This window comes from Stenella coeruleoalba, assembly GCF_951394435.1.
Source record: "Stenella coeruleoalba genome assembly, chromosome: 3".
NCBI classification, from domain to species: Eukaryota; Metazoa; Chordata; class Mammalia; order Artiodactyla; family Delphinidae; genus Stenella; species Stenella coeruleoalba.
Window position 1 is genome coordinate 89,269,751 of NC_137148.1, and position 27,092 is coordinate 89,296,842.

The window sequence follows — 27,092 nt, forward strand, 5'->3', positions numbered from 1 at the left end:
GCTTATGAGAATGGCAATTTCATATAATTTGACCTAATATAATATATTATACTATTGAGGATGAGTTGCTTTTAGAAGGCGAGTTTGATGAAGCAGTGTTGAGGGAGTTTAACCAAAAGAATACAGCCTTTGAGCAATTGGGAGAGATGGGTTTGGAGCTCACCAGTGGAGTGTTGGTCTTTGAAGCGGGGCAGGGAGGCACATATTTTTTCAGTTGTAACAGGAAGGAAGAATGATATGCACATTCAGCCATGCTTGAGTGATTACAGTGATGCCAATCCCAGCAGCTAGTGTCTTATGGGACAAATAATTATATAAGTTTTTGGATTTAGCAGTTAGGTGTATATAGATTGATTTTGTTCATAGGGCGGTGTGGGTACTGATCTTGGTTTGCTTGTAGTAGGCTCTAAATTTTCTCTCGAAAGTCTTTGCTATCAGTGATTTTTTTTTTTTCTCAGTTTTTCTTTTTCACCAGAAGCAGAGTAAATCAAATATCATGACCTCCTTCCCCACTCCTTGGCAGTGCAACACTGTGGCCTCCCTGTAGAACTGATTAGCAAATCAAAGAATAAAGTGGTTTTCTCACAAGTGATTTTCTTGCCCTACAGAAAATTGTCTTTTTCAATATTACCATCAGCATTCTTTGACTTGTCAGCATAACTGAAACATTATCTATGATTTCTGTTACTTTAATGCAGACTACAAGTGTATCTTTTTAAGGTCATATCATGCTTCTCTGTCCTGTGTACAGAATTTGCTTATGGAAGTATGTATATTTCAAGAATTTTAGCTGTTTGTAGCGAGACTTTATTCCACTGCATAATATAGTTTAAAAAATGATTTTCATTAGACCATTATGCTAGCATATCTCTAGGCCACAATTTTCTCCATGGACTTATTAATTCTGTACAGAATTCCAGGTACTGATCATTAATTGTATCTTTAAAGCTACAATGAGATTGAAAGTCCTCTTTAATGCCTGCAGGATCTTTTTTCATGGAACATCCATCGCCTGTAATGTTTATTTTGTATAATACTCTCATCCATGGGTTTTGGGACTGTGGCCATAGTGAGAATATTCGCAAAAGGAGGCTCTTTTTTCTCAGTGTGTTCTTTTAAGCTATAGGTGGCTTTGCTATGTGCATGCCTCCAAAATTATCTTTTCCCGAAAGTACAGAAAGATCTGGAGAAACATGGGCACCCATGAATTAATTTATACATTATAAGCGTCTGATAAAACACGTAGCATCTTTAAAAGCTCTGCGATGGTGGTATTTTAGACTAAGCTAAGGTTTTATTTTATGGAGGTGTGTAGCTTTACCGCAGGCAAGACAAGGCAACATGTTCTAATTCTGCTTGGATTCAGAGGAACTTAATTTACTGTTGTTACCTGCTGCGGTAGAAATTGCAAGCATCACATGAAGTAGGCTTGTATCTTCAGTATTGGAAATAGTCAACGAAACTCATCAGTGGTAATTTCAAAAAGCCTCAGTCCGGGGTGTTGTGATAATGAGTGAAGAAAAGTTTTTCCCTTATTTCAGACAGCCTTTGATAGTATGTCTGTTTAGGAAATTAAATACGGATTAGTCAGCTGTGTACCTAACTCTCAAATATTTTTAGCTTCTTTGGGTGAACTTTGGGTTAGGCCAAGGGGCCCCCTTTGGTCTTTCCACGAGAGCCAATCGACCAATACGGATGTGTGCCTATAGAGAAAGATTTGTAGTGTAATATTGCTCAATTGCTGACCGGCAACCTCCATCATTCAGCTAGCTTCTTTGGACCCTGAACTAGTGTGTCAGTGATCCATCAGGTTTCATTTGTTTTGCCATTTCTAGTCAAGGACTGATCCATATTCTCTCTCTTGCTTTTCATGGGGGGAAGTGAGGCTTGTCTTGCAGGATGAGTTCTTTGCTAAGACCTTGCACTTTCTGCTTCTCTATACATAGATGAACAGGCTTGAATTCTTCCTTGTAGGACATGGCACCCCACCCTAGAGGTGACAGTTGCCTTAAAGGACTACAGTTCTGACCTGTAGGGGGCTCTTTCTATCATATGTGTCTAAGTAGAGAGGCCTGTGAGAGTATCTTTCAGGTCTGAGGAGGTCCATGGCCATCTTGTGCTCTTTGTTTCTTCAACGTCTAGGCTTTGGGTATTCATCTCCAGTGTTGTCTCTCCCTCTCACCCTCAAGGTACCTTCCTGCTGGTTTGCTTCTCATCTTGGCTATAGTAAGTCCCCTACATACGAACCTTCAAGCTGCGAACTTTCAAAGATGTGAATGTATTATAAACTTACTACAGTACAGTGCTATCAATATATAGCCAATTGTGTTAGCTGGGTACCTAGGCTAACTTTGTTGGACTCGCAAACAAATTGGACTTACAGACGCGCTCTTGGAATGGAACTCATTCGTATGTAGGGGACTTGCTGTACTTTTTTTCTTATTCCAAAGTATCTCCCTTAGTCCCTTCAGACTTCTGTCACCTCTCTCACAGTTTGCTGAAGTGGTCTTCTCTTGGTAGATAGCACTCTTTTGATTTCTCCCCACCCCTTGCTGAACTGGCCAATACTTGGAACTTGAATCTTTCTTATTCTTGGCCTCCCCATTACAAAATCCACAACCACTCAAAACGGACTAAAGAAGAGTATAAATACCCTTAACCAGTTTTTTCCATCTTGATTATGGCCTTCCTTATGTATTTTTTTATCAAAAGAGGATCAATCATGTCATACATGCTACGTTTTTCATACATACTATTTTAAAACTGGGTTTTCTTCACTGTATCTCCTGAAAGTAACTTCCCAATATTTCTTTGTTTAAAAAATTTGTATTTCTAACTTTTTAGCGACTGAAAACTGTTTCATGATATTAGATGTATCACTTGACCAGTCCTTCACTTTGGGACATGTAGGTGTTTTTTCTACTTCTTTTCCTTCCCCCTTTCTGTCTTCCTGTTATTTACTGGTGAGAGAATTTTTGTTTCTGGGTGTACGGATTTGTTTATTTTCTATGCATATATTTTATTAAACCTTAATGTGGACATTTTTGGGGTCATAGCACAGGCTATTGCTATTGCTGTGGCACAAATGCAATGTCACCTTGTGTATTCAGACAGGGGCCCATATCTAATGCACATCTGTCTTTCCAGCATGTAGCCTGATGCCTGTACAGTGGGTGTTCACTAAAGAATTATTGTTGAGTTGAAGAAATGTGAGGGCCATGTGATAAACATATAAGTACTATGTATTTGGGACCCAAGATATAGGAGTGAACAAGACAAAGATTGTCATTGCTCTCATAAGTTGAAGGTTTATTCTATATAGCATGGTTTATGTTTAGAGGTGGCAAGCCTCTACATGTGAGGATCAATTAAAAAAACTGAAAGATACACAGTAGTATAGTAGAAGCAATCTAAATGACTTACAGTGCAGTTGCTTGGGGAAGGTTCATGCCAATCTTTTTCATAATATCGCTAATTAAGAATTGACTAGTTGATTTTTCTATTGATGATAGTTCTTCTTTAGGATTGTTCACTAGTGTTACTGATTGAAATGGAATGATCTTTTTTAGGTTCATACATTTTTGCTCTTATAAGTAACTGGAATCAATTATAGTTAAATTTAAAATTTCATAGCTGAGTATAATATGGTGTTATACTTAGTGATTTTAGAGACCTGAAGATCTTTTAGGGCTGGGTTTGGGGTAATAGAAAATATAGCCCCCAATATTTTTGGTCTTTCTGTTGCACATTTTAAAATATGACTAAACAAAGATTGCAGCCATGGAGAAGATTTTCTGCTGTAAATTGGTGTTTTAACAGCCAGCTGTTATGCATTCATGCATTATGTGATCCAACTTATAAAAGTGGATAGTGAAGGGAGAGTAGCTGCCCTCTTGGTCAGGCACATAGTTTAAAGAAAATGTTGTGTGTCTCTGCAGAGCTATATTAGAGTTTCATATACCTGCCTTTTTCTTTTTTATTGCAGGGCCAGCTCTCAATGTTGCAAGAAAAAATAGACCATTTGGAACGTTTGCTAGCTGAGAATAATGAGATCATCTCAAATATTAGAGACTCGGTCATCAATTTGAGTGAGTCTGTGGAAGATGGTTCGAAAAGCTCAAAAGGCAATTTCAGCCAAGGTGCCGGCTCACCTCTTCTGCCATCGAAACAGTTGTCTCTCACAGTTGATCCTGGAGACTGTCTGTTTGCTTCACAAAGTGGAAGTCAGGGTTCAGATGTGCAGGTAATGTATGCATTCGTTAATAATCACTGGGCTTTGATTTGTTTTTGTTTTTTTAGATTTGATCTGGTATCTGTTCTTAGTTGCTGAATTCTCTGGATTATCGTTTCTATTTTTGTAAAATCATTTGATTAGTCAAATGATCATTAATGTTCTTTTTAGTGATAAATTACTGTAATTCTGTGTTTCTCCTAATTTTTCTTATTTTATACTTCCTGACTATGGCCTTTTCTGTATGCTTCTTAGGTCTTATTTTCTGTAATAGTTGAAGACCTCCAGAGGTTTAAATCTGGCCAAAGAGATTTTTTTTACCTTCCTTTGGAGAGTACCAGAAAAGCCCTACTCTTAGTATATATCTGTTCTACATTATAGGTTTCACACAGTGTAAAGTTAGATTCTTTTTACTGAATATGTCTTTGTGAGAGGGAAGGGAAATGTTCTAAAGCTGTGCTGTCCAGGATGGAGGCTGCTGTCCACCTGCGGTTAATGAGCACTTCAAGTGTGGCTAATTTGAGTTAAGATGTGCACTAATATCCACACAAAGTGTTGAAGAGTTAATGTGAAAAAAGAATGTAAAATATCTTGCTCATTCATTACATCTTGCGATGGTAAAATTTCGAATATATCAGGTTAAAAAATATATCATCAAAATTAATTTTACCTATTTCATTTTACTAGAAAATTTTAAATTATGTATTTGGCTTGCATAATATTTCCCTCGGGTAGCACTGTTCTAGAGGGTAGGGGAGTTGAAAACTAAGGTAAGAAAGGACTTCTGCCTTTCTTAAACTTTTGGTGTGTCACTCATGTTTGCTCTGTTCTACAGATTGGCAAAGAGCTATTTTACCGTTGTACCTTAGACTGGAAACTGGAACGTGGTGACAGGACCCTGGGGTGTGAATATTTTAAAGTTGGACAAAAGGAGTTGGCTCTGGCCTTGCTTCAGAGTAGAAGTTTTCATTAACTCTTGGGGACAGAGAACATGATATGATCTCGAGGCCATGGCTCACAGGCCACACCGGAAGCTGGGGACAGTGGAGCTGCCCGGGCTGTGTGCCTACAGCCTCATCAGCCTAGTGTGTGGCCAGGTTAAGATAGGATCACGATCCTGTGCTTTGAAGGGGTATCTATTTCTGTGAGGCTTGGCTTTGTTTAGGTTTTAATTAAGTACCTTTTAAAGGGAAATGATAAAATCTTTTTTGGGGGGGAGGGGAAGGGTCTAAATCTGAGCTGGGCAGAAAGGAGCTGCAGAGCAGCCATGGAAATGAGGCAGAGCAAGGCAGCAGGGTACTGGGAAAGCTGCAGGGCCCCAGAAAGACCTGGAAGGAATAGCAGAGAGTGCTCTCACATCCTCTTATCCAGCTGGTTACCAAAGATTTGTTCTCATCCTTGGGAGTATTTTATTTTAGTTATAAACTTCCAAGTGAAAGATATATTATTGTCTTAAAATACTTTGTATTCACTTTTATATGACTTGCTTATCTTAAAAAAATTTTTAACCCATTTATGTATTTATTAGGATGTAATTTTTTAGTTTGAATTTTACCAAAGGAGGTTTGTGTTCCTTGTTACACTTACTATTATAAAGAGTATGAAAAATAACTTTTTAGGTTTGTTTGGCTTTGTTTTTTGGTAATTTTTTTTTCCTTTTTGTCTAAAAAGATTATTATCTAGAAGGAACACTACATTGGAAACTTAGAAAATATTTGAACACTAAAAGCTAAATCTCAATGTAAAAAATGCTTCCATTTTTAAACCTAGTTGACCCTGTTATAGTTTTATTTTTAGAATAAAAAAGGTAAACATACATAGGCAAAATTAAAGAATAGCTACAGATCCATTTCCATTCAGATTCAGATACATAGGAGATTGATTATAATATAAAGATGAAGTATAAAATAATTTTCAGTACCGTGTTTGAAAATGCTAAAATACTTGATCATGATGAAATTTTTTTTTGTTTGCTCTTCAGTTCCCATTATTTTCTATTAAATTGTATTGGAAGTAAAGCAAGGGAAGAAGAATTGAATGAAGATATTTTATATTAGAAGCAGAAGAGGAAGGGGATTATTTATCAGGTTAATTATATAATACAAATAGCATTTTAACCCTTTGAATGGTGATGAAATATTTTCTGTCTTAAACTCTTTAGATAATGTCTACAGAAATAGTTTTATCTTTTAAAATATATATACAGTATAGCAAGGAGTAGTTTTGAGCAAATATTTCCAACATTAAGTTTAAATTAATAATGGTTATACATGATTAAATTTAACTTTTTTTCTTTGTCTCATATTTTTAGATGTTAGATGTTTACAGTCTAATTCCTTTTGACAATCCGGATGGTGGAGTTTGGAAGCAAGGATTTGACATTACCTATAAAGCTGATGAATGGGATACTAAGCCCCTTCAAGTCTTTGTGGTGCCTCATTCCCATAATGACCCAGGTAAAATTAGTACTTCAAAAATCTAGAGGTTAATAAGCCCTTGTAGGCCCAGAGTATTTTAATGAGAATCTGGTATAACCCACTTCTCATATATTTGAGACGTTTATTCTCTGACTTTTAACAATAACATATTTATTTTATATGTAGTTGTGTTCTCATTTTATCAATTTATGAGCCATTCAAGGATAATACTTGTATAGTATGAAATAGGAATAAACACAAGAAGGTCTTAGCGGGCTTCCCTGATGGCGCAGTGGTTGAGAGTCCGCCTGCTGATGCAGGGGACACGGGTTCGTGCCCCGGTCAGGGAAGATCCCACATGCCACGGAGTGGCTGGGCCCGTGAGCCATGGCCGCTGAGCCTGCGCGTCCGGAGCCCGTTCTCCGCAATGGGAGAGGCCACAACAGTGAGAGGCCCGCGTACTGCAAAAAAAAAAAAAAAAAAAAAAGAGGTTTTAGCTTTGGGAGATGAAAAGTTACATGTATTTAAGGCACTGATAGTTCATTTTAGTTACTTCTTACGTATTGTGTGGGAGAATTATTTCATGTCCATAAACTCCATGTTAGAAAATGCAGAGTGCTCATGGGAAAGTTTGTATCTTTAAAATGTAGAAACAGTATAAAGTGGTTAAGAGCCTTGATGTTAAGCAGACATGAGAGTGAGTCCCAATCCCAACAGTGTTAAACAACTTTAGGCCAGCTTCTTAACATGAGAGTAAGTTTTTTCCTAGGTGGAATCAGGCTAAAGTACTTACTTCATAGGGTAAAATGTTAAAGGTATGTTACACAGCCCTAGAGTAACTGCTATCATTATCATTAATGTTGTTATTCTTTCATATAACAACTTTTGTTATTTACTGGAGCCAGAGATTTTCCCCCCATGGTAAAGGGAAGTTGCTAAAATGATGATGGGAAATATGATTTGATGTTTATCTCTGTTAGTGTGAGGACACAGGCAATGAATAAATGCCCAGTGAATTAAGTTGCAGGATTTTTTTTTGGAATATACTTCCAAAGACCTCTTTTGAATGACTTACTTTTGCTTCTATTTGTTATTTTTCTCAATTTCATTATTACTATCAGAGGCACCATATTCATTTACTACTTTGAAGGTTTTATTCTTTATTTTCAATTTTGTCATACTTATATTCTTTTCAACAAGTTTATTGTTATGTATTTATTTCTGTTTCTAAGACAATAGAACTTGTTACTTTATGTCCAGACAAATGATTTGGTGAAGCTTTGTGTGTGTGTGTGTGTGTGTGTGTGTACGCATGCACCCTGCTTTTGGGTGTGAGAGATAGTCTGGGAGATAGAGCTTGGATGCTGAAATGTTTGAATTTCCAGTATACTTCAATATTTAGTATGCACAGAGGTATAATATATGTGAAGTCAATATTGTTCTGGAAATTTGTGATGAGCAGTTACTACACATCAGCTTCTGACTTGGTTTCCTTGTCTTTGGTCTTAATGTCTTTATCTTTTCCTAAAAATCCCTATTAGTCTTATTAACTTTTTCTCTTACATGTTTTATATCATCTTCCTCCTTAGTCTTAGCCTTTCCCTTCAAATCAAAACTCAAGGTTGCCTGGGCACTGAATAAAGGCTACAGAGATTTGGAGCCAGGCAGAATGAAGCAGACCTTCTGGTGTCCTTGGGCTTATTTATCTATAAAATGTAGAAAATTGTGTATCTATAAAATGGAGGTCATATAGTGGACAAGAATTAGTTATAAAATAAGTACAAAAGTGATGAAAATCACATCTAATAAAAATTCCTTTTGCTATTTATCCACTTGAGCACCAGATTAAATAGTACATTTGCATTTAGGGGACACATATGAAAACACAGTCTTTGTTTATATCTGGACTCAGTGAGGTGAGGTGCTCACACTTTACATGTGGGATCTGAGACTTGCCTGTAGGACTGCAGATTTTTTTTCTGTAAATCTCATTTACTCTGAAATAGTCCCTCATTGAGTGAGATAGTGGCAGAGCCACTTTTATTATTTAAATTGTTCTCTCCTCCTCTTTTCTCTGCCAATCATGTATCATTTAATTCTTGTCACTTAATTGGGTATGTGATATGATTCCATTGTATACTATTCCTTGTAGGCTTATAAATACACTCAGCGGTGTGTTTCACAAAGAGCTTCTAATGCAAACCCAACTCTCCTCCCTTTTTGATTTTTTACAGACCTTTATTATCCTTTCCTCTTTTCTGCCATCCTCAATTTCCATCAATCTCATTTCTTGTTATTCTATAACATGGGCTCTTAACTGAAATAATAAAATTTGTAGTTTACCAGGCAATGTGCCAAACGTTTTATAAACATCTAATGTTCACAATAACTTTTGAAGGTTAGTGCCACTATTCATGATAAAGGTGTTACCAACTTGCCAAGGTTACACAGGCAGTAAGTGGCACCAGAATGCTTCCCTGTTTGTTTACCTGGATCTCCCACCCAGATAAACTTGAGTGTCAGAAAACATGTGTCTCTTGTTACACTCTGTCCTCATTGCCTAGCCTAGCACTTGGCATGTAGTAAACGCTAAATATATGTAAGGCCTTCACTGACCTGCCTCCGTGCCCTTTTCACATGGTGTGTATACACACGCATTCATGCTTGTGTATACACACACACACACACACACACGCATTCATGCTTGCCTATAGGCACAAATATTAACTTCTCCTTGGTCTCCTTCCTGGAGTGTAAGCTCAATGAGGGCTTGAACTTTGTCTTATTAACCACTGGGGTTAATGCCTAGAACAGTAATCAGCACATAGTACAGAGTCATTCAGTTAAATAAGTTAGTGAACAAAGGAATGTGACTACAGACTCAGATGAAACAGTTGACTTATTCTTTGGCCTATACATTTAACTTCCCTCCTTCACTTCTTCCTGCTGTCTACTTATTTCCATTCCTTTAAAAAATAGCTTATTTAAAATGTACTTTTAAATACCAGTAACAGACAATATTAAGCTCTTAAAGGGCAGGGACTGCCTCTGCCCTTTAGACTTTGTTTGCATTAAGCTTCCTTCTTGTTGCAGTTAGTATGTTGTTTTGTGAGAAGACATTATGAATAACTGTTCCTGACTGTAATAAGTGAATCTGTCTGTTGGTATCCTAGCAACCACAGTTGAATCCTTTTGTCTTAGTGAAAGATGTTAATGACCCTTACCCTCAGGCCCTTCTCCACTTGAGACAAAAATAATGGTCAGAAACAGACCTTTTAAAACTAAAGTAATTTTTGCTATCAAGCAAAATGCTAGAGAAGAACCTGACTTTCCTTAATAATTTTCACTGCTCTTTAACAAGAATAGAATTCAGATAAACTAAATTATTCTTTGAAAAACTGAATCACTCAGATCATAAAAAACCACTCTTTCAGTAGAGAAGAGATAAGTATGTACACATACATTCCAAGTCAAAGTGTGACTCTGATGGGAAATCTTTGTATAATACTCCTAAATGAATGTGCAATTAAGGCAGTTTACTTTCTAAATGAAATTTATAGAGATTTGTTTCCATTTTCTGCCACAACAATTTAAAACAAACTTTAGCTCAGTAGTTTATCAGTGAAGTGTTGTCTGTTGGGGATAGAGTTTAGAAGATTCCTATATTTAGTCACCGTACTTAAAAAATTATGTTGCTGTATTTTTATATGTGGAGATATTTTTCTTTTGGGATCAAATTGGAAAGATAAATTTCAAATTATTTTTGTATATTAATAAAATTCCTAATTATGTCTTCTTCCAGTCCATAAGGACATGTAACAATTATCATATAATATTTTACATGGTTTATATGAGATAAAACAAAGTTGAAAAGGAATTGTTGAGTAAATACTGATAATTTTGTACCTTTATGCTTTTCAAAAGTTTTGAATCATAGACCATGAAATTAAATGTTAGTTGATTGATACATGTTCATGTTGTATTTAATAAGCTGATTAAAACACAGTTACAGCACCTTTGTATCTACAATCTTAATTCTTTGCTTCTCACTAGTTAAACTGCTGAAATATTTAGTTAATTTTCCTTCAAAGAAATCACAGTGTGTAGAGAGAAGATAAGGTATACTAAATGAAAAATTGGACAGCATATTGTTAGTTAAGCAATTTGTAAAATGAGTGTTAGAAAATAATCCCCCGTGTGGTATGACTCCAAAACAGAAGGAAGACCTAGGCCCAAGAGTCACAATGGAAAATAATTTTCTTTCATGCATTTGCAGTTCTTCTGCAGAATTTTTATTGACTTGATTTAGTGATTAGGATTTTCAGCCTTTTTTTTTGAAAATTAAGAGCAGATTTTTGCATTTAGTATTATATGATAATTTGAAATGAATTTGTTTATGTATCCTTATTCTTAAAAAGTTTGTGAAAAAGAACAAAAACATGTGAGGACATCACAGTGTAATGTTATTTCACAGCTTTTCTGTTCAAATACTGTTAAGCACAGTCAGAAGAAACCAGTTCTGGCCAGCCATGGTTGAGTACCGCGCATGTAGGTGAAAGGCAGTGGGGACAGAACTCAGGCTGCCAAAGGAACCTGCCTAGTGGAATGAGATGGTCAGGAGGAGGAGAGCATTGTACGCGGGCACAGTTTGGGGAGTATATTTTTCTGTTTAGTTATTGTGGGATAAAGCGAGTTCTTTGGTTTTGGCTACTGTGATGGGAGATTTGCGTTTCTGGAGCTAAGGTACTATGACATTCATTGCCCGTCCTGCCTCAGGGTGTGTTTGGTGTGTGTTACTTCATGGAATCTGTCCTGCAACCCTGAGAAGTGGTAAATTTAAATCCCATTTACCAGGTGAGGACAGTAAGGTTAGAGAAAGTGTAGTTATTTGTTCCAGGTCAGTCAGTCATAAATAAATGGGCAGAGGAGTGAACTGGATCTCAGATTTACCTGATTCTAAGATCCACGTTCTTTCCATTTTCTATACTGCCGCTTAAGATAATTTATTTAGTTCAGATGATGCTAGTATTTATTTTCTTCTTGCTTTATGGGCATTAGCTAATTTATTAGCACATTTATCTGAACTTTGGGTTGTTAATAGAGTTGCCAGATTTAGCTGGGGAAAAAAAGAAAAACAGGCTGCTCAGTTAAATTTAAATTTCCTATAAACAATGAATATTTTTTTTACATGTGTTGCAAATATTGTATGGGACGACACACTTATACTAAACATTTATTATTTATCTGAAGTTCAAATTTAACTTGGCATCCTGTATTTTATTGGGCAATCTTAATTGCTAAGAAATAGTGGCATTTAAAAGTTAAATATTTACATGGCTCTTTAGGGTTGTCTTTTTAAGAGATCTCTGGAATTGGTGTATTGAGGTTCCTTTTTAGAGGGAAAAAGTCTGATTGTTTGGGCTGTGACTGGACTGTATTCCTTAGGAGCACAAATGTCAGGTGTAGCGCCTAAGAGATGTAGGTGATCATATAAACGTCTCCCGATTCCCCTATTTTGATTACTTTTGTCTGTCATCAATCCTGGGTGCATCAGAGCTCACCAGTATGCTGGTTACACAAATAATTGCTGGCACTATGGGAATTTACTATGTTCCAGGCGCTGTTCTAGGTATTTTACATGTATTGAATCCATCACTCCTCTCAGCAACTTTATGACAAAAAATCCTGTTTTTACCCTCATTTTGCAGATAAGAAAACTGAGGCAGAAGAGAGGATAAGTAATGTGTCAGTGGCAGGGCTGGGTTTGAACCCAAGCCATCTGGTTCTGGAATCAGAACTTGTAACCATTAAATATTGCCTCTTGCAGGTAATATTTCTGAACACATAGGAGAGCTTTTAGGAAGAAAGTCTTCAAGTTTTTCCAAGCCAAATGCTATCTACTTTAGTATTATTAATCACGTAAAACATTTTAGTAACTCTCTTGCAAAAGTAGATTCCTCATTGCACTGTTTCCTATCCTTTTTTTCTTCTCTTCTATCCTTATTGAAACAGACGTCTTTGTCCTTAAATACTAAATTAGTACATGAAATGGTGAGTGGTTTTCCTCATTGCTACATATTTTACAATTAGAAAGTGATTGAGAAGCCATATTTTCCAGCTTTTAAATGGTTTCTTCTAGAAGCTTTGATTATTTGTCCAGTATTGGCTTACTCATACGGCTAAGTACATAGACTCCTCTCATATCCTAAGAGTAATGCCTCAAAGGAATATACATGTCTCTCATATTATAGACAACCAAACTCTATTTGGAGAGGACTTATTAGACCTGAAGTGTCCTCATTTGGTGTGAGTAGATACTCATGGATGAAATTCTTAACAAGAGAGGGAGGTAACTTTAGCACCGACTTAGAAAGTATTTTAGAGGTTGATCTCACAATTGCAGGTGTCAGGTATCAAGGTATGCAGGTCTTTTAAAGGGCATTTAGAAAAGCAGTACAGTAAGAGGTCACATTTGGCCATTATACATATACAGCTGGGGTGAACAAAACCCCAGCTGTCCTAATAGTAATGCAAATAGGTTCTTGTGGTGTGGGATAGAATTTCCAGTGACCGCATCTTACATGGGTTCAAAAAAAATGCTGTATCTCAAACAAGTTAATGGAAGTGAAGCTGATATGCTTTAAAAACTATTAGATGACACTGAATCACCTGGCAAAAAGGTTGGGTTATTTTGAAAATCTGAGTTTAAAAGCATTTAGAGGAATCAGCAGGTTTGCAGGTTTCCAAAGACTCAGCTTCATCTTTGATTCTCCCTCGACTCTCTTCTGGAAACTTAAGTCAATTAGTAAAGGCACTTCATTTTGCCTCCTTGGCCTCTTATTTCCCTCTGTTTGTTTCCACTGCGATCCATTACCATATTTTAGCAGAATTATTGCAGTGACCTCATTTCCTGTTTTTCTTCTACTTTACCTTGTTAGTCTATCCTTTATACTCACAGTCCAGTTATTTTTGAAAACACAGCTCAGAATACCTTAACTGCCTCTCTCCTAAGTTCTTGGTGAGAAACAAGGATCGTTTAGAAGGTTTCTGTGATCTGACCCCCTACTTCTATTTATCTCACCATGCTCCCACCATGTAAGCTGCAGTGCAGCCATACCCAACTGCCTTCTGCTACCTGAAACTGACACACAATTTCATGGCTTAGTGTCTTTTCCATATCCTCTTCCGTATTTGGAACTTCCACCTTTTCTGTCTAACCAGATGACATCTAATTTAAGAATCTCTCTTCTGTCCTTCTGGTAGGAATTTACCATTTCTTTATTCCCATGGCATTTGGTTCATACGTTCACTGTAGAATCTGTTTTCATTTAGCTTAGCTTTATCGTTTTGCCCTTATTAGATGCTTGGTTTGTGTTTGAACGAATAAACCAGAACAGAACGTTAATTAAAACTCTTCCACAGTTTATCGGGGGGGAAAATAAGCTTATTTTATAATAGAGATGTTGGAATTAAAATTAATCAGCATGTGAGTTATGGTAATACCAATTAAAGTTGTATGTGACCCTTTAAGTGTAAGATTGGATGTTGCAGTCGAATATTGAAGGGTTTGACAAGTGATGGAAGAAACCGTTGTCCATGTAGAATAACTTAATGACTAAAATAAAGGAGAAGCAAATTGAAGCATATTGTAGTTTTTCAATGTTTATTATCTGGATATAATTATTTTTGACTCAGAATCTTTTTATGTTTTCTTAACAGTTGGTACCTATTTAACTTTTGAGTGGAATTAATGTACTCATTAAAAAATCATTATTGTAGCAGTTAAAACCGTAACAGTGTAACAATGATTTGAGGGGCATGCCTTCTTCCGGATGTGTGTTTTTAAATCATCTTAGGGCTGACAGAGGCTTTTTAAATATAAAATAGGAACTTAGAGATATTGTTCAAAGATTATTAGGTTAGTATCAGAACAGAGAGTGAACATAGCAGAGCTAATAGTATGTGGTATCTTTGACCTTTGGTTCATTTCTAGTTGAAGTAGTAAGTTTGCATTTATACTCCACTTGCATTTTTTTTCCAGTCCTTTCGGCACCACACTTCATTCATCTATCAAGCACTTACTGAACTCTTGCTGTTGTAGACTGTACCAGGTGCTAGATTCACGAGAACTGACTCATTTGAAGTTCAGGTTGTAGCATGTGTCTAGGCTTGCTTCTAAAATTTGCAGGACCTGGGGCAAAAGTACATGGAGGCTGTCAGACACTCTGTCTAAACATTTAAAAGTTATAAATCAAACTAATACATTGCTAAATAAAATAGGTCTCTTCCTACTCCCTTGAGAAATAGCTCAGAGATCTGGAAGTCCAGGTGTGGGTTTAGATTGCTTGGGCTCCACTTCCCCACTGGAATGTGCTGGTGTGGGGAGAGCCAGCCTCCAGGTGGCCCAGCCCCCTCTCCTCCCAGACCTGGCCTTGTCCTAACCCAGGAGGGGCTCTTCTTGCAGACACCCCAGCACTCTTCCCACGCCCCTACAAACTGCAGCCCCTTGGCTACTGCCCAGGCTAGTTCGACTGTTCGACCTGCAAGTTCGACTGTCCTGGCAGGTAAAGGCATTATAGAAGGCCTCGGGAGGCTCAGAAAGCTGGCTTGGGGATGTTTGGACACAAATTTCTGGGTCTCGGGGACTCAGAACGGCAGGGCTGGGTAGGACAGACTGGGCGGGCAAGTTCTTTGCGCTGTGGATTTATCATGTGGAAAGGGATGTGGTCAGAGGAAGAATAGGGAGAGCCCTCTCGAGTCCAGTGCTCAGGGTGGGACAGTCTTTGCCCAGGTCCTAAGGGTGGTACTGTGTATGCCCTTGAACCAAATAAAACGAAGTGTTCCTTAAGAGGATCAGGTCTCCACGAAGTCTGTAGACTTCGAAGCTAGATTGGGTCCAAAATTTAAAAAATAAATTGTATTTTGTTAGCGAACAATTACTAGGTGTCTATTTGTTTATGCACATTAAAAATAAGCAGTAGAGTTTTCAGCTTTATTAGTTTTCTGTTTTAGAACTTAAAAACATTTTATGATAAAATATCATTTTATGATAAAATAGTGATAAAATAGTGAATTTGGAATTATGCTGGCTGTATAGAACTTCTAGTTGTGTACTCTTTGTTTTTAATATTTCCCCACTTATTTAAAATAGTGATTAGGTGTTTTATGGGTGATAGTGTTGTTAGAATGAGAAAGAATAAATTGAAAAGTATTAATGCTGCTCTAGCCCTGGTTCAATTTCCAAGTGTATTCAAGGGAAAGAAAAAGGCTGTGAATTGACCACTTAAGTAAATCAGTTTGCAACCGAATGTCCCAAGATTACTCAATCTAGAGGTAGGAATATAATTTTATGTCACAAAAATTCATCCCATACAACTTTTTGTGAAATACTATCTTTGTGATTGGTCTCATGTTGATATACAATTGGAGTTTTACAGTAATTTAGAAAAAGAAAGAGCCAATTCAATGTAAAAAGGAATACTTGATTATGCTATTGTATAAGAGCAGTAAAAGCTAATTTACTGTTATATTACTCAATATTGAAAACTGCAAGAGGCTATCTTTCAGTTCATTCTTAATTAATTGTGCTGTATTATAGTGATAGTAGTATCTATTATAGATGAGTTTTATGCAAGGCCTTTAAGTTGACATCTCTGAGCTTGTATTTTGGCTCACGTAAATATCTTTGACATATTTTCTGCATGATTGTTGAAGGCAGAATGGATTAATCAGTCACTGTGATTCCTCTATGAAAACTCCCGTGAAAACTATTCTTTGAAATGGCCTGAGTTCATAACAACGTATAACTGATGAAAATAAGTAATTGTATTTAAGAAAATAACCCTTTCACTTATTAATCTTCATAAAGACTATTTTTTCTAAATTTGCCTCTTCTGCTAGGTTTCTAGTGTTTTATTATTGAATTAATTTTGGAGGCATTCCTCTGTTCATAGTTCCTTTCTTTAATTGAGTTATCAGTCAAATAATTAGGGATTAATTTTGACCTTTGTTAAAATTTAGGTAGAAGATAGATGTGATGTCTTAGGGACCATAATTCTAGTAGAGCCATTTAGTAATTTAGATGGTCCTTATTGAGTACATATAATAACATGGTACACAAATTGATGTTACTTACATTTGATTTCAGCTCAGTCTTGCAATACAGAGGTAGATGTATATTAAGTATTATGATGGTATTTGGTAAAGTAGATTCTCTCTGCATTTTTTGAATAGTAATAACACTTATGTTTTCTAGTGTGATATTGGTTCGCCAGGGCTGCCCTAAAAAAGTACCACAGATCAGGTGGCTTAAACAACAGAAAATTATTTCCTCACAGTTCTGGAGGCTAAAAGCCCAAAATCAAGGTGTCTGCAGGGTTTGTTTCTTCTGTGGGTCTCTTGTCCTGGCTTGTAGATGATCATTCTTCTCCCTTTGTCTTTACATGGGCTTCCCTCTGTGTGTGTCTATGCCCTAAATGCCTCTTCTTAGAAGGACATGCATGGTACCTTGCACGTATTGCAGGTTTGGTTCGAGACCACTGCAATAAAGTGAGTCACACGAATTTTTTCCCAGTGCGTATAAAAGTTTTGTTTACACTATACTGTATTCAAAGTGCAATAACATTGTCTAAAAAAACACAACATACAGATCTTAATTAATAGATACTTTATTGCTTAAAAGTGCTAGGCATCATCGGAGTCTTCAGCCGATAGAGGGTCTTGCCTCGATGTTGCTGGCTGCTGACCGATCAGGGTGGTGGCGGCTGAAGCCTGGGGTGACTGTGGCAGTTTCTTAAAATAAGACGACAGTAAAGTTTGCTGCATCGACTCCTTCTTTCATGAATGATATCTCTGTAGCATGCAATGTTGCTTGATAGCGTTTTGCCTACAAGTAAGACTTCTTTAAAAATTGGAGTCAGTCCTTTCAAACCTTTCCGCTGCTGCTTTATCAACTACAGTTATATAATATTCTAAATCCTTAGTTGTTATTTCAACAGTCTTCACAGCATCTTCATCAGGAGTAGATTCCATCTTAAGAAACCACTTCTTTGCTCATCTATAAGGAGCAACTCCTCATCCCTTAAAGTTTTATCAGGAAATTGCAGCAATTCAGTCATTTTCAGCCTCCACATTTAATTCTGGTTCTCATGTTTTTTCCACCACATTTGCAGTGACTTCCTCTGCTGAAGTCTTGAATCCCTCAAAGTTATCCCTGAGGGTTGGAATCAACGTATTCCAAAATCCTGTTAATGTTGATATTTTGACCTCTTCCCATGAATCGCAGAGGTTCTTAATAGTATCTGGAATGGCAAATCCTTTCCAGAAGATTTTCAGTTGACTTTGCCTAGACCCAGCAGAGGAATCACCGTCTATGGCAGCTATAGTCTTATGAAAGGTATTTCTTAAAGAATAAGACTTGAAAGTCAAAATTACTACTTGATCCATGAGCTGCAGAGTGGATGTTGTGTGAGCAGGCATGAAACCAATGTGAATCTCGTTGTACATCTCCGTCAGAGTTCTTGGGTGACCAGGTGACCATTGCTAATGAGCAGTACTATTTTGAAAGGAATCTTTTTTTCTGAGTACACGGTTTCAGTAATGGGCTTAAAGTATTGAGTAAACCGTATTGTAAACAGATGTGCTGTTATCCAGGCTTTGCTCTTCCATTTATAGAGCACAGGTGGAGTAGATTTAGCATAATTCTTAAGGGCCCTAGAATTTTCAGAATGGTGAGTGAGCATTGGCGTTAACTTCACTAGTCACCAGCTGCATTAGCCCATAACAAGACAGTCAACCTGTCCTTTGAGGCTTTGAAGCCAGGCATTGACTTCTCCTCTCTAGCTAAGGAAGTCCGAGATGGCATCTTCTTCCAATAGAAGGCTGTTTCATCTACATTGAAAATCTCTTTGTTTAGTGTAGCCACCTTCATTCATTATCTGAGCTAGATTTTTCTGGATATCTTGCTTCAGCACTTGCTGCTTCACCTTGCACTTTTATGTTAGGAAGTTGGCTTATTTCTTTCAACCTCATGAACCAGCCTCTGCTAGCTTCAAACTTTTCTTCTTTATCTTCCTCAACTCTCTCAGCCTTCATAGAATTGAAGAGAGTTAGGGCCTTGCTCTGGATTATTACACTTTGACTTAAGGGAAGGTCGTGATTGGTTTGATCTTCTATCCAGACCACAAAAACTTTCTCTATATCAGCAATAAGGTTGTTTAGCATTCTCATCATTCATGTTTTGATTGGGTAGCAGTTTTCATTTCCTTCAAGAACTTTTCCTTTGCATTCATAACTTGGCTAACTGTTTGGTGCAGGAGGTCTAGCTTTCAGTCTCTCTCAGCTTTTGACACGCCTTCCTCACTAAGCTTAATCATTTCTAGCTTTCGATTAAAGGTGAGAGACATGTGATTCTTCCTTTCACTGAACACTTGGAGGTCATTGCAGGGTTATTCATTGGCCTAATTTCAATGTTGTTTTGTATCAGGGAATAAGCAGGCTGGAGGGGAGGGAGAGAGATGGGGAATGGCCTGTAGAGCAGTCAGAACATTGTTTAAGTTCACTGTCTTATGTGGGTGTGGTTCATGGCACCCCCAAAACAACTGCAGCAGCAACATCAAAGATCACTGCTTACAGTTCATGGTAACAAATATAATGATAATTAAAATTTTTGAAATATTATGAGAATTACCAAAATGTGACAGAGACACAAAGTGAGCAAATGCTGTTGGAAAAATGGCACTGATCGATTTGTTTGACAGATGGTTGCCACAAACCTTCAATTTGTAAAACATGCAACACCTGTGAAGCAAAATAAAGCAAAGTGCAATAAAACGAGTTATGCCTGTATTGGATTAAGGGCCATTCTCATGACTTCATTTTACCTTCATTATCTCTTTAAAGACCTTACATCCAAATACAGTCACATTCTGAAGTGGGTGTTACTGGGTGTTAGGACTTCAACATATGAGTTTCAAGGGGACACAATTCAGCCCATAATGGGGGCATAAAATGAATTCTATGCAAATTGAAGTGTTGGGTAACCAATATGTTTAAGATGTGGAGCAATTTATTTAATGTTTTAAATAAATTGTATACTCTTTCAAAATTAGATGTTAGGAATATCTTTTATTTCTCCTTTGACCCAGTTTGATTGTAGAGATGTGGAAGGGGCAATTAAAGACTGATGATGATTATGATAATAATAATAGTAGCAGCAGCTACTATTATTATTATTAAGTGCTATATTATATACTGGGCTCAGGTCTGAGCACTTGATATTTTTTGTCTCTCAGGGGTGCTGCATGGTCAGCAGGGAGTTAGGGCATCTCCATTTAAGGATAGGTTGAATTTTCTTTGCTTGTCCCTGGGAATCCAGATGTGGATCCTGGCCTCAGTGCTCTGGGACAGGGTCTAGGTTGTACCTTTGTGAAGCAAGATGGGATTCTTTGTAAACCACTATTTTATGAGACATCTTTGCGTTTTCTGTAGGTACAGGCTTTTTATTTAAACATGAAAAAGTTGAATTATTCAGGTAGTATTCTTTGGTGACAAACCAGCTTAAAAGTACTCCAGATCAAGAAAGTCCTATAAAGAATATTTTACACTATATTCCTATTTGGCTCATAGCTTCATACCCATCACTTTGTAGGTGCTCAGTAAATAACCGTAGAATGAATAGAGTTCACTTAAAGCAAAAGGGAGAAATATAGTCACACTGGCAGTGCCCTTTAGAGGCTCATATTTGCATTGTCAGAATAGTATATTGCCGGCTCAGCCCTCGTAGGTTTTTGTTATTTTCTGCCAGCAAATACAGTATGCATTGAATATTCACTTAATTGTAGACAGACAAAAGAAATAGCCAGTTGTATCCCTTGTATCTTAGACCTCCCATATGCTTGAGGCTTGGTAACAATAGCACAGTGGTTAAGCCTGTCTCTATAGAAAGTCCCCTTCCTTTTAGATTTCATAGGTAAGAGATTATGCTCAGCAGGGTATATTTTGTGTCCCACCAGTAGGTGGAATTGGTGGCTGTGTATGTTTTGCTTCAGCCACTCATCACGTTGCTTTATTACTCTGCTGGATGGGGCTGTATTTGGAGCTATAGGTCTTGTTAAAAATATTTCTTTATAGTTGAATTGCAAATGTCTTTAGATAAAGTCTCCAGGATCTTTGAGATGCAGTAGGAAAAGTCAAAGAACTAAGTTGTCAACATCAATTCTTTTTTGAAAACAACTTTACATAGATGTGTACATATTTGTTGTTTGATTATTGCTCTGCTGCTGGCTTTTCAGTAGAGTTTGTACTTGTGATTTTCTTTTTCTTAGTTTAGGTTACTTAATGGATAGGAAATTTTAGATGTGGTATGAGAGAGGATAAAATTTTGATTCCATATTATGAGAATATTACTGTCAGCTTGTCAACACTGTTCAGATTTTTTTAATTTAAAAAATTCCTTAAATTGGGCTTCCCTGGTGGTGCAGTGGTTGAGAGTCCGCCTGCCGATGCAAGGCACGCGGGTTTGTGCCCCGGTCCGGGAAGATCCCACATGCTGCAGAGCGGCTGGGCCCCTGAGCCATGGCCGCTGAGCCTGCGCGTCCGGAGCCTGTGCTCCTCAACGGGAGAGGCCACAACAGTGAGAGGCCCGCGTACCGCAAAAAAAAAAAATATATATATATATATATAAAATTCCTTAAATTAGAGATAAATTATAAATAGTTGAATTAGATATTATAATTACATATGAAATGCTTTTTGGCTTTTTCATTTTTCTCATTGATATCTGAATTTGTACAGTTTTCAGAGTATTTTTATCATTTCAATATTAGTGGCTTTTTTTTTTTTTTTTTTTTTTTTGCGGTACGCGGGCCTCTCACTGTTGCGGCCTCTCCCATTGCGGAGCAGAGGCTCCGGACGCGCAGGCTCAGCGGCCATGGCTCACGGGCCCAGGCGCTCTGCGGCATGTGGGATCTTCCCGGACCGGGGCACGCACCCGTGTCCCCTGCATCAGCAGGCGGACTCTCAACCACTGCGCCACCAGGGAAGCCCTATTAGTGGCTTTTTGAGTCTCACATCCATTTAAGTGGAATTTCATTAACATAACGTTTGCTAAATTTTTAAATATGTCTTTATATGAATGAAACGTGAGGTTATGCAAGGGTAATGCAATGGAATGTGACAGTTTAAATCAGACCTTTGTGGTATATTTGTGTCTTAATTTAGGTTGGTTGAAGACTTTTGATGACTACTTTCGAGAGAAGACTCAGTATATTTTTAATAACATGGTCATCAAGTTGAAAGAAGACCCACGGAGGAAATTTATGTGGTCTGAGATCTCTTACCTTTCAAAGTGGTGGGAAACTATAGATATTCAGAAGAAGGATGCTGTTAAAAGGTTTGTTTTTTAAAACTGTTTTTTTTTTAATTTGGTAATATTAAACATTAATTATACAGTGAAACAGGTGTTGAATTTTTAGAACGTGAAAATTCTTAGCTTTGTATCTGAAAGTTAAAATATTTCTTCGCATTCTGTTTTTCCTTGATTCTGGTTCATCTCTGAAAAAGTGACTTGAAACTTTTCCATTGAAATCCTTATGTTCCATCTCTGTCCTAGAAATGGAATTACTAGGTCAAAGGGGCTTAATATTTTAAACATTTTTTGAAGCATATAATCAAAGTGACCCCTAGAAGGGTGGGTTTCAGTGTATTCTTCAGTCTTCCATATAGAAAGGTACAAATTTCTCTGCATATTAGGCAACAATATAATTTTTTCTAAAAGTTTGACCAATTTAAGTGGTGAAAAATGTGAATTTTTGATTAGTGATAGTGTTCCATGCTTTCTCATATATACAGGCAGAGCTTTTTTTGAATTGCTTGATCATGTACTTTTTCTTACTGATTTGTAAGAATATTTATTATATACATACCAACCTTTATTTTTCCTGAAGCTTTATATTTCTTCTTAATTCTTAGTGTTTGATATAAAGACTTTTAAAATATTTATGTAGTCAAATGTATTAATCTGTTTTCTTGATTGACTTTGCTGTCATATTTAATATGCTGTCATATTTTAAAAGTCTTCCCCAATCCAAGTGATGAGATAGTCTTTTTTCCCCCAATTTAGTTTTTTATTGTTCACTTTTATAAATCCTCCAGTTTATTTTTTTAATGTGGTGTGATGGGAGGTTTTGCTCCCCATGTCTCCCTCCTCCTTGCTCCCAGGACTTTAAGGATTGTCTTAGCGTCAATTGCTTTCTTTTACTTATTTAACATCACATATACAGTGCTCACTGTATTACTTCCTGTTTTAAGTACCTTGCAAATGATAACTGATAATCCTCGCAACAATCCTGTGAAGTAGATATAATGACTATCTTGATTTTACAGATAAGGACACTTGTCATCCAGGGTCACCCAGCTGCACATGCTGCACTAGTTACCATCCAGTCCAGCCTGTCCAGCCCCACAGGCTGTTTGTTCCCTTGCACATTGTGCTGTGCTGCTTCCCTAAGACTTACATAGTCCATTCTTTTCTACTGACTTGAAGTGCCATCTTTATTGTATTTCAATATGCATTGATTTCTGGGCTTTCTGACCTCTTTCATGGACTTTTCTGTTTAACTGTAATTGTTGCGGCCTTATGTGTTTCAATAACAGACAGTTTAAATCTCCTCTTGTTTCTCTTTATTGAAAAGTTCTTTTAATGAGTGACCACTTAATTTTCCCAGAGAGCTTTAGAATTAACTTGCTAAATTCTTCCTACCCTATCAAAAAAAAAAAGGGGGGGGGGATTTTGATAGATATTGACATAAACGTTTAAAGGTAATTTAGAGAGAATTGGTGTTCCATTATTATCTATCAGACATTTCCCCCCCTCACCGAGAGCATGCTTAAAATGCTTATAAGAGTGGCCAGGAAGGTGCCATAACTGAAGGCTGTAGAGTCTGAGGATCCTGAATGTACCGGGAGTAATTGCCACACCCAAAAGGACTACCCCTTCTTCCACTCCTGCCATGTGTGGCCACGGGAACCAGAGTTGTCAGGATATTCTTCCAGTTATTCTTGACAAGCTGGAATTCCAAAATGTTACATAAAATGTCTTGACTTTTTAAGTTGAAATGTTAGCAGCCAATTTAGGTTAACATACACATACACACACACAAATCCTTCGTTTAAATCGAGTTACCTACTGGTTTGCAGTGTTTCAAAAATTAAGAACTGCCCTGTGAAACCCTGCAGAATTGGTGTTTGTCTATACATATTTTTTCTTTTACTAATTTTAGAGATTAAAACAGATTTTTTTGTCTGTCTAGGTCTTATATTGCTCCTTGAGTACAAATAATACTTCATAGTTTCTTATAATTTTATAGTGTTTTACTCAGATTGTTCAGATTTTAAGATTTTATTGCATCTGTAGTTATTTTGTTTGCTTGTTTTTGTTTTCTTATTATTTGGGGAATCTGATTTTTTTCTTCATCTTAATTAGATCAGCTAAAGCTTTTACTATTTCTGTTGGTTTTCGTACCCCAAAAAAACTATTACATTTATATTTTACTGGTATTTACTCTTGACTTTTCTGCTTTTATTTAATTCCTTCTACCTGTTTTTTACTAATGCTAAATGGGCCAGTTGATTTATTTTAACAAGGAGCATTTCTCCCTCTGTGTTTGCCTTTTTACTGCTCTTATTAGCTTTCACATTTTTATGTTATTTTTTTCCTAAATATTCTGTATGTATTGTTTTCTCTTTGACTTGAGTATGTTAGGAAAATTTTCAAAATCCTATTTTTTTCTCAGTTATACTTTAGGTGTTAAAAGGTGGTTTTAATGTCTTGTGGTCAGAGAATATGGACTGCACAATTTTTATTCTTTAGATTTTTGAGAAACAGTGCCATTGATCCCTAAAATTCCAAACTTTTGCCATATATCTGGGTATGTATAACTTATTAAATTGTCCATCTATCAATTCAGAATATTTTTCAGCTTATGTTTTTTTGCTCTTACTAATTAATTACTGGTTTTATTTCATTTGTTTTAGAATTCAGTTATCTAATTGTTAAGTCTCTGGTCTCTCTTTGGCATATGCACTTTAATTTTTTGGTTATATTTACTGCATTATGTGAGGTTTTTCTCAAGGTTTTTTGTTTTCTTTCCCACCTCACATTCTTCTCGATGGTGTGGAGCCTGTTCTTTTCTGGCTTCAAATGCTTGGTTTTAACTGTGCTTTTTAATTACCCTTTAGTTCTGGGTTCTTTATATTGTTGTCTGTAAGTCCAAGCATTTTCCTTTTTTTTAATTCATCCATGAGCAGTAACATGTATCCACACCTGGAATTTGTTTCAAAACAGAGAGTGTAACTCGACTCAAAGCCCTTCCTTTTCTAACCAAACACTTTGTTTCCCATCCATTTCACCTGATTTCCTTTTAGGAAATGGTCTCCAAACACGGAAGTCAGATCCTTCATTGTCCTGCCCCAGGTCAGATAGGTCAGTGATGATGAGCTCAGCTAATCAATATATTATTTCCCAGGGTTTTGAGCCTTTAGAGTGAAGCGAGGGTAAAGAGATGGAAAGAAGGGAAGCAGAATGGAGGGAAGGTTGCAGGTCAGCCCTCACAGCACTGGTGCATCCGCAAGATTCTTCCTGTCCTGTGTCACGGACCCTGTCATGCCTGTAGCATGGCCTCTCATTTTTTTCCAGTCCTTTGTTAAGCCTGGACTTTTAGCCTGTTCTCAGTTCTGTGTACCCAGGACTGTCCCCCAATACATTTCCTGTTCAGTCAGTCAGTGTTGCTTGCGACCAAGAAAGCTAGCTGATATATTTCTCCTCAAATCCTTTGTTGGAGAGCTGGGTTCCAGAAAAAACAAAACAAACAAACAGAAAAACTTAATAGATACATAGGTTTGCTCCCGTTATTTAAAATTCTGAGCTTGTACTAAGTGGCATTAATGATAGAATTTTTTTGACTACTACTGTAATGCTTATGCAATGGCTTGTTTTTGAAGATGAGTCTGTGGATTAAATATCTGTGCCTAAATTTGCAAGCTACCTGTTGAAGAGAAGAACCTGTTAATTCTAGCAGAGTTCTGTGTAAGGTTTTATTGTCCCTGAAGAATATCAGTTGATTGTGGGAACTTAACAGAAACATAACTCAAGTGATCCTCATAATCTATGCTAGCAATGACTTGTTTGATTCTTCCCCCCTGTGGCAGCAATATTCAGCTCTATCAGCTTTCAAAAATGAAAATCTGGTTAACTAAAGGGAGATCCATGCAAACAACATCTAGCTTTTTTATTTTGTGTGACTCAGAGTAATTTAATCAAGTATAGTCATGGTTCCTACTTGTAACACATATCCAGTGGATTTAAAAGAAACTACCTTGTTATAATCAGCACATTTTCCATCTACGCTTGTTTTATTTTGAAAATGACTGGTATGCTAACATCCTTTTTACTTTTTAGGCTTTCTATTTGAATACTTTTTGGCTAAATGCAGTTAAGTACTGCATGACGTTTATAATACATCAAAATGTGAACCCTATTCAGAGTCAAACAGCTGAAACATTAGCCTTAGCGTTTCCTTTGACTAGCACCCAGCATATTACATATTCATTTTTCCTCTCTGGGCTCTGAGACATTGAAAGAGTTTTTACATTGCATCTGCTTCTGCTGTTGAGACCAGTGTTCAATTGAGAAGCGCACTGGGCTGTTGGAACCTAGAACAGTTTATGTGTTTGCCAGAATCTTGACCAGCTTCTCTGTGTGGACCTTTTGGTATAACATAAGGCTCCAAATGTGTGAATGGGGAAGGGTACCATTAGATATTGTGTCTTCACTGCATTGCTGGATTTCATTGCTTTGCTGAGACCGCAAAGTCTTTATCTAATCTTACTTCTTTTTTCCTAGGTTTATAGTTAAGTGAACCTTCTACCCTGTCCTTATAACTATCTCTGCTTATTGAAATCAGAGAAAAGTTTGAGATTACTTTCTTAAGTAATACAAATAATACAAATCCAAACTTACATTTTGCAAACTTACATGCATTCTGCATTATGAGTTCACTAGAAAAAAAAAAATACCTTTAAAGTTCTTATACTAGCTAATTTATTATACATTTTATACAGGTCAGATTTTGTGCTATTTAACCAAAGCCTGCTGTAAAATTTGCAGAGCAGTGAGAAGTTACAGTGTGTCTTGTGATGTTCAGAGTAAATTGCAGATTTGGATTTAGTTTAGAGCCTAAAGATACATAGCATTTCATCAAAGGAATCAAAGCAGTCTCTCAAAGGAATCAAACCAGTGTCTAAAATAACTTTGATTCTACTAGTTGAAGCAGTGGTGTACATTTATTTTAGAAAGTATGTATCCCATCCCCATTCACCTGGATTGAGGTGTCTTTGCTTTGCTTTCACCTCTCATTTACATCAGCTATAGGCAAAAGCCATGAGGA

General features: G+C 36.8%; 1 protein-coding gene across 2 annotated transcripts in view; it reads left to right on the forward strand.

Moving 5' to 3' along the window:
* The window catches only part of MAN2A1 (mannosidase alpha class 2A member 1), a 159,576-nt gene that overhangs the window by 25,422 nt on the left and 107,062 nt on the right, over window positions 1-27,092 (forward strand). The window contains exons 2-4 of one of the 2 annotated variants that reach the window (XM_079916619.1): window positions 3,986-4,243; window positions 6,543-6,687; window positions 21,868-22,039. In XM_079916619.1, coding sequence (XP_079772745.1) covers window positions 3,986-4,243; window positions 6,543-6,687; window positions 21,868-22,039 — 575 coding nt within the window. Of the gene's footprint in view, window positions 1-3,985; window positions 4,244-5,827; window positions 6,319-6,542; window positions 6,688-21,867; window positions 22,040-27,092 lie in introns of those variants that run through there. The other variant, XM_079916620.1, reaches the window with a different exon arrangement.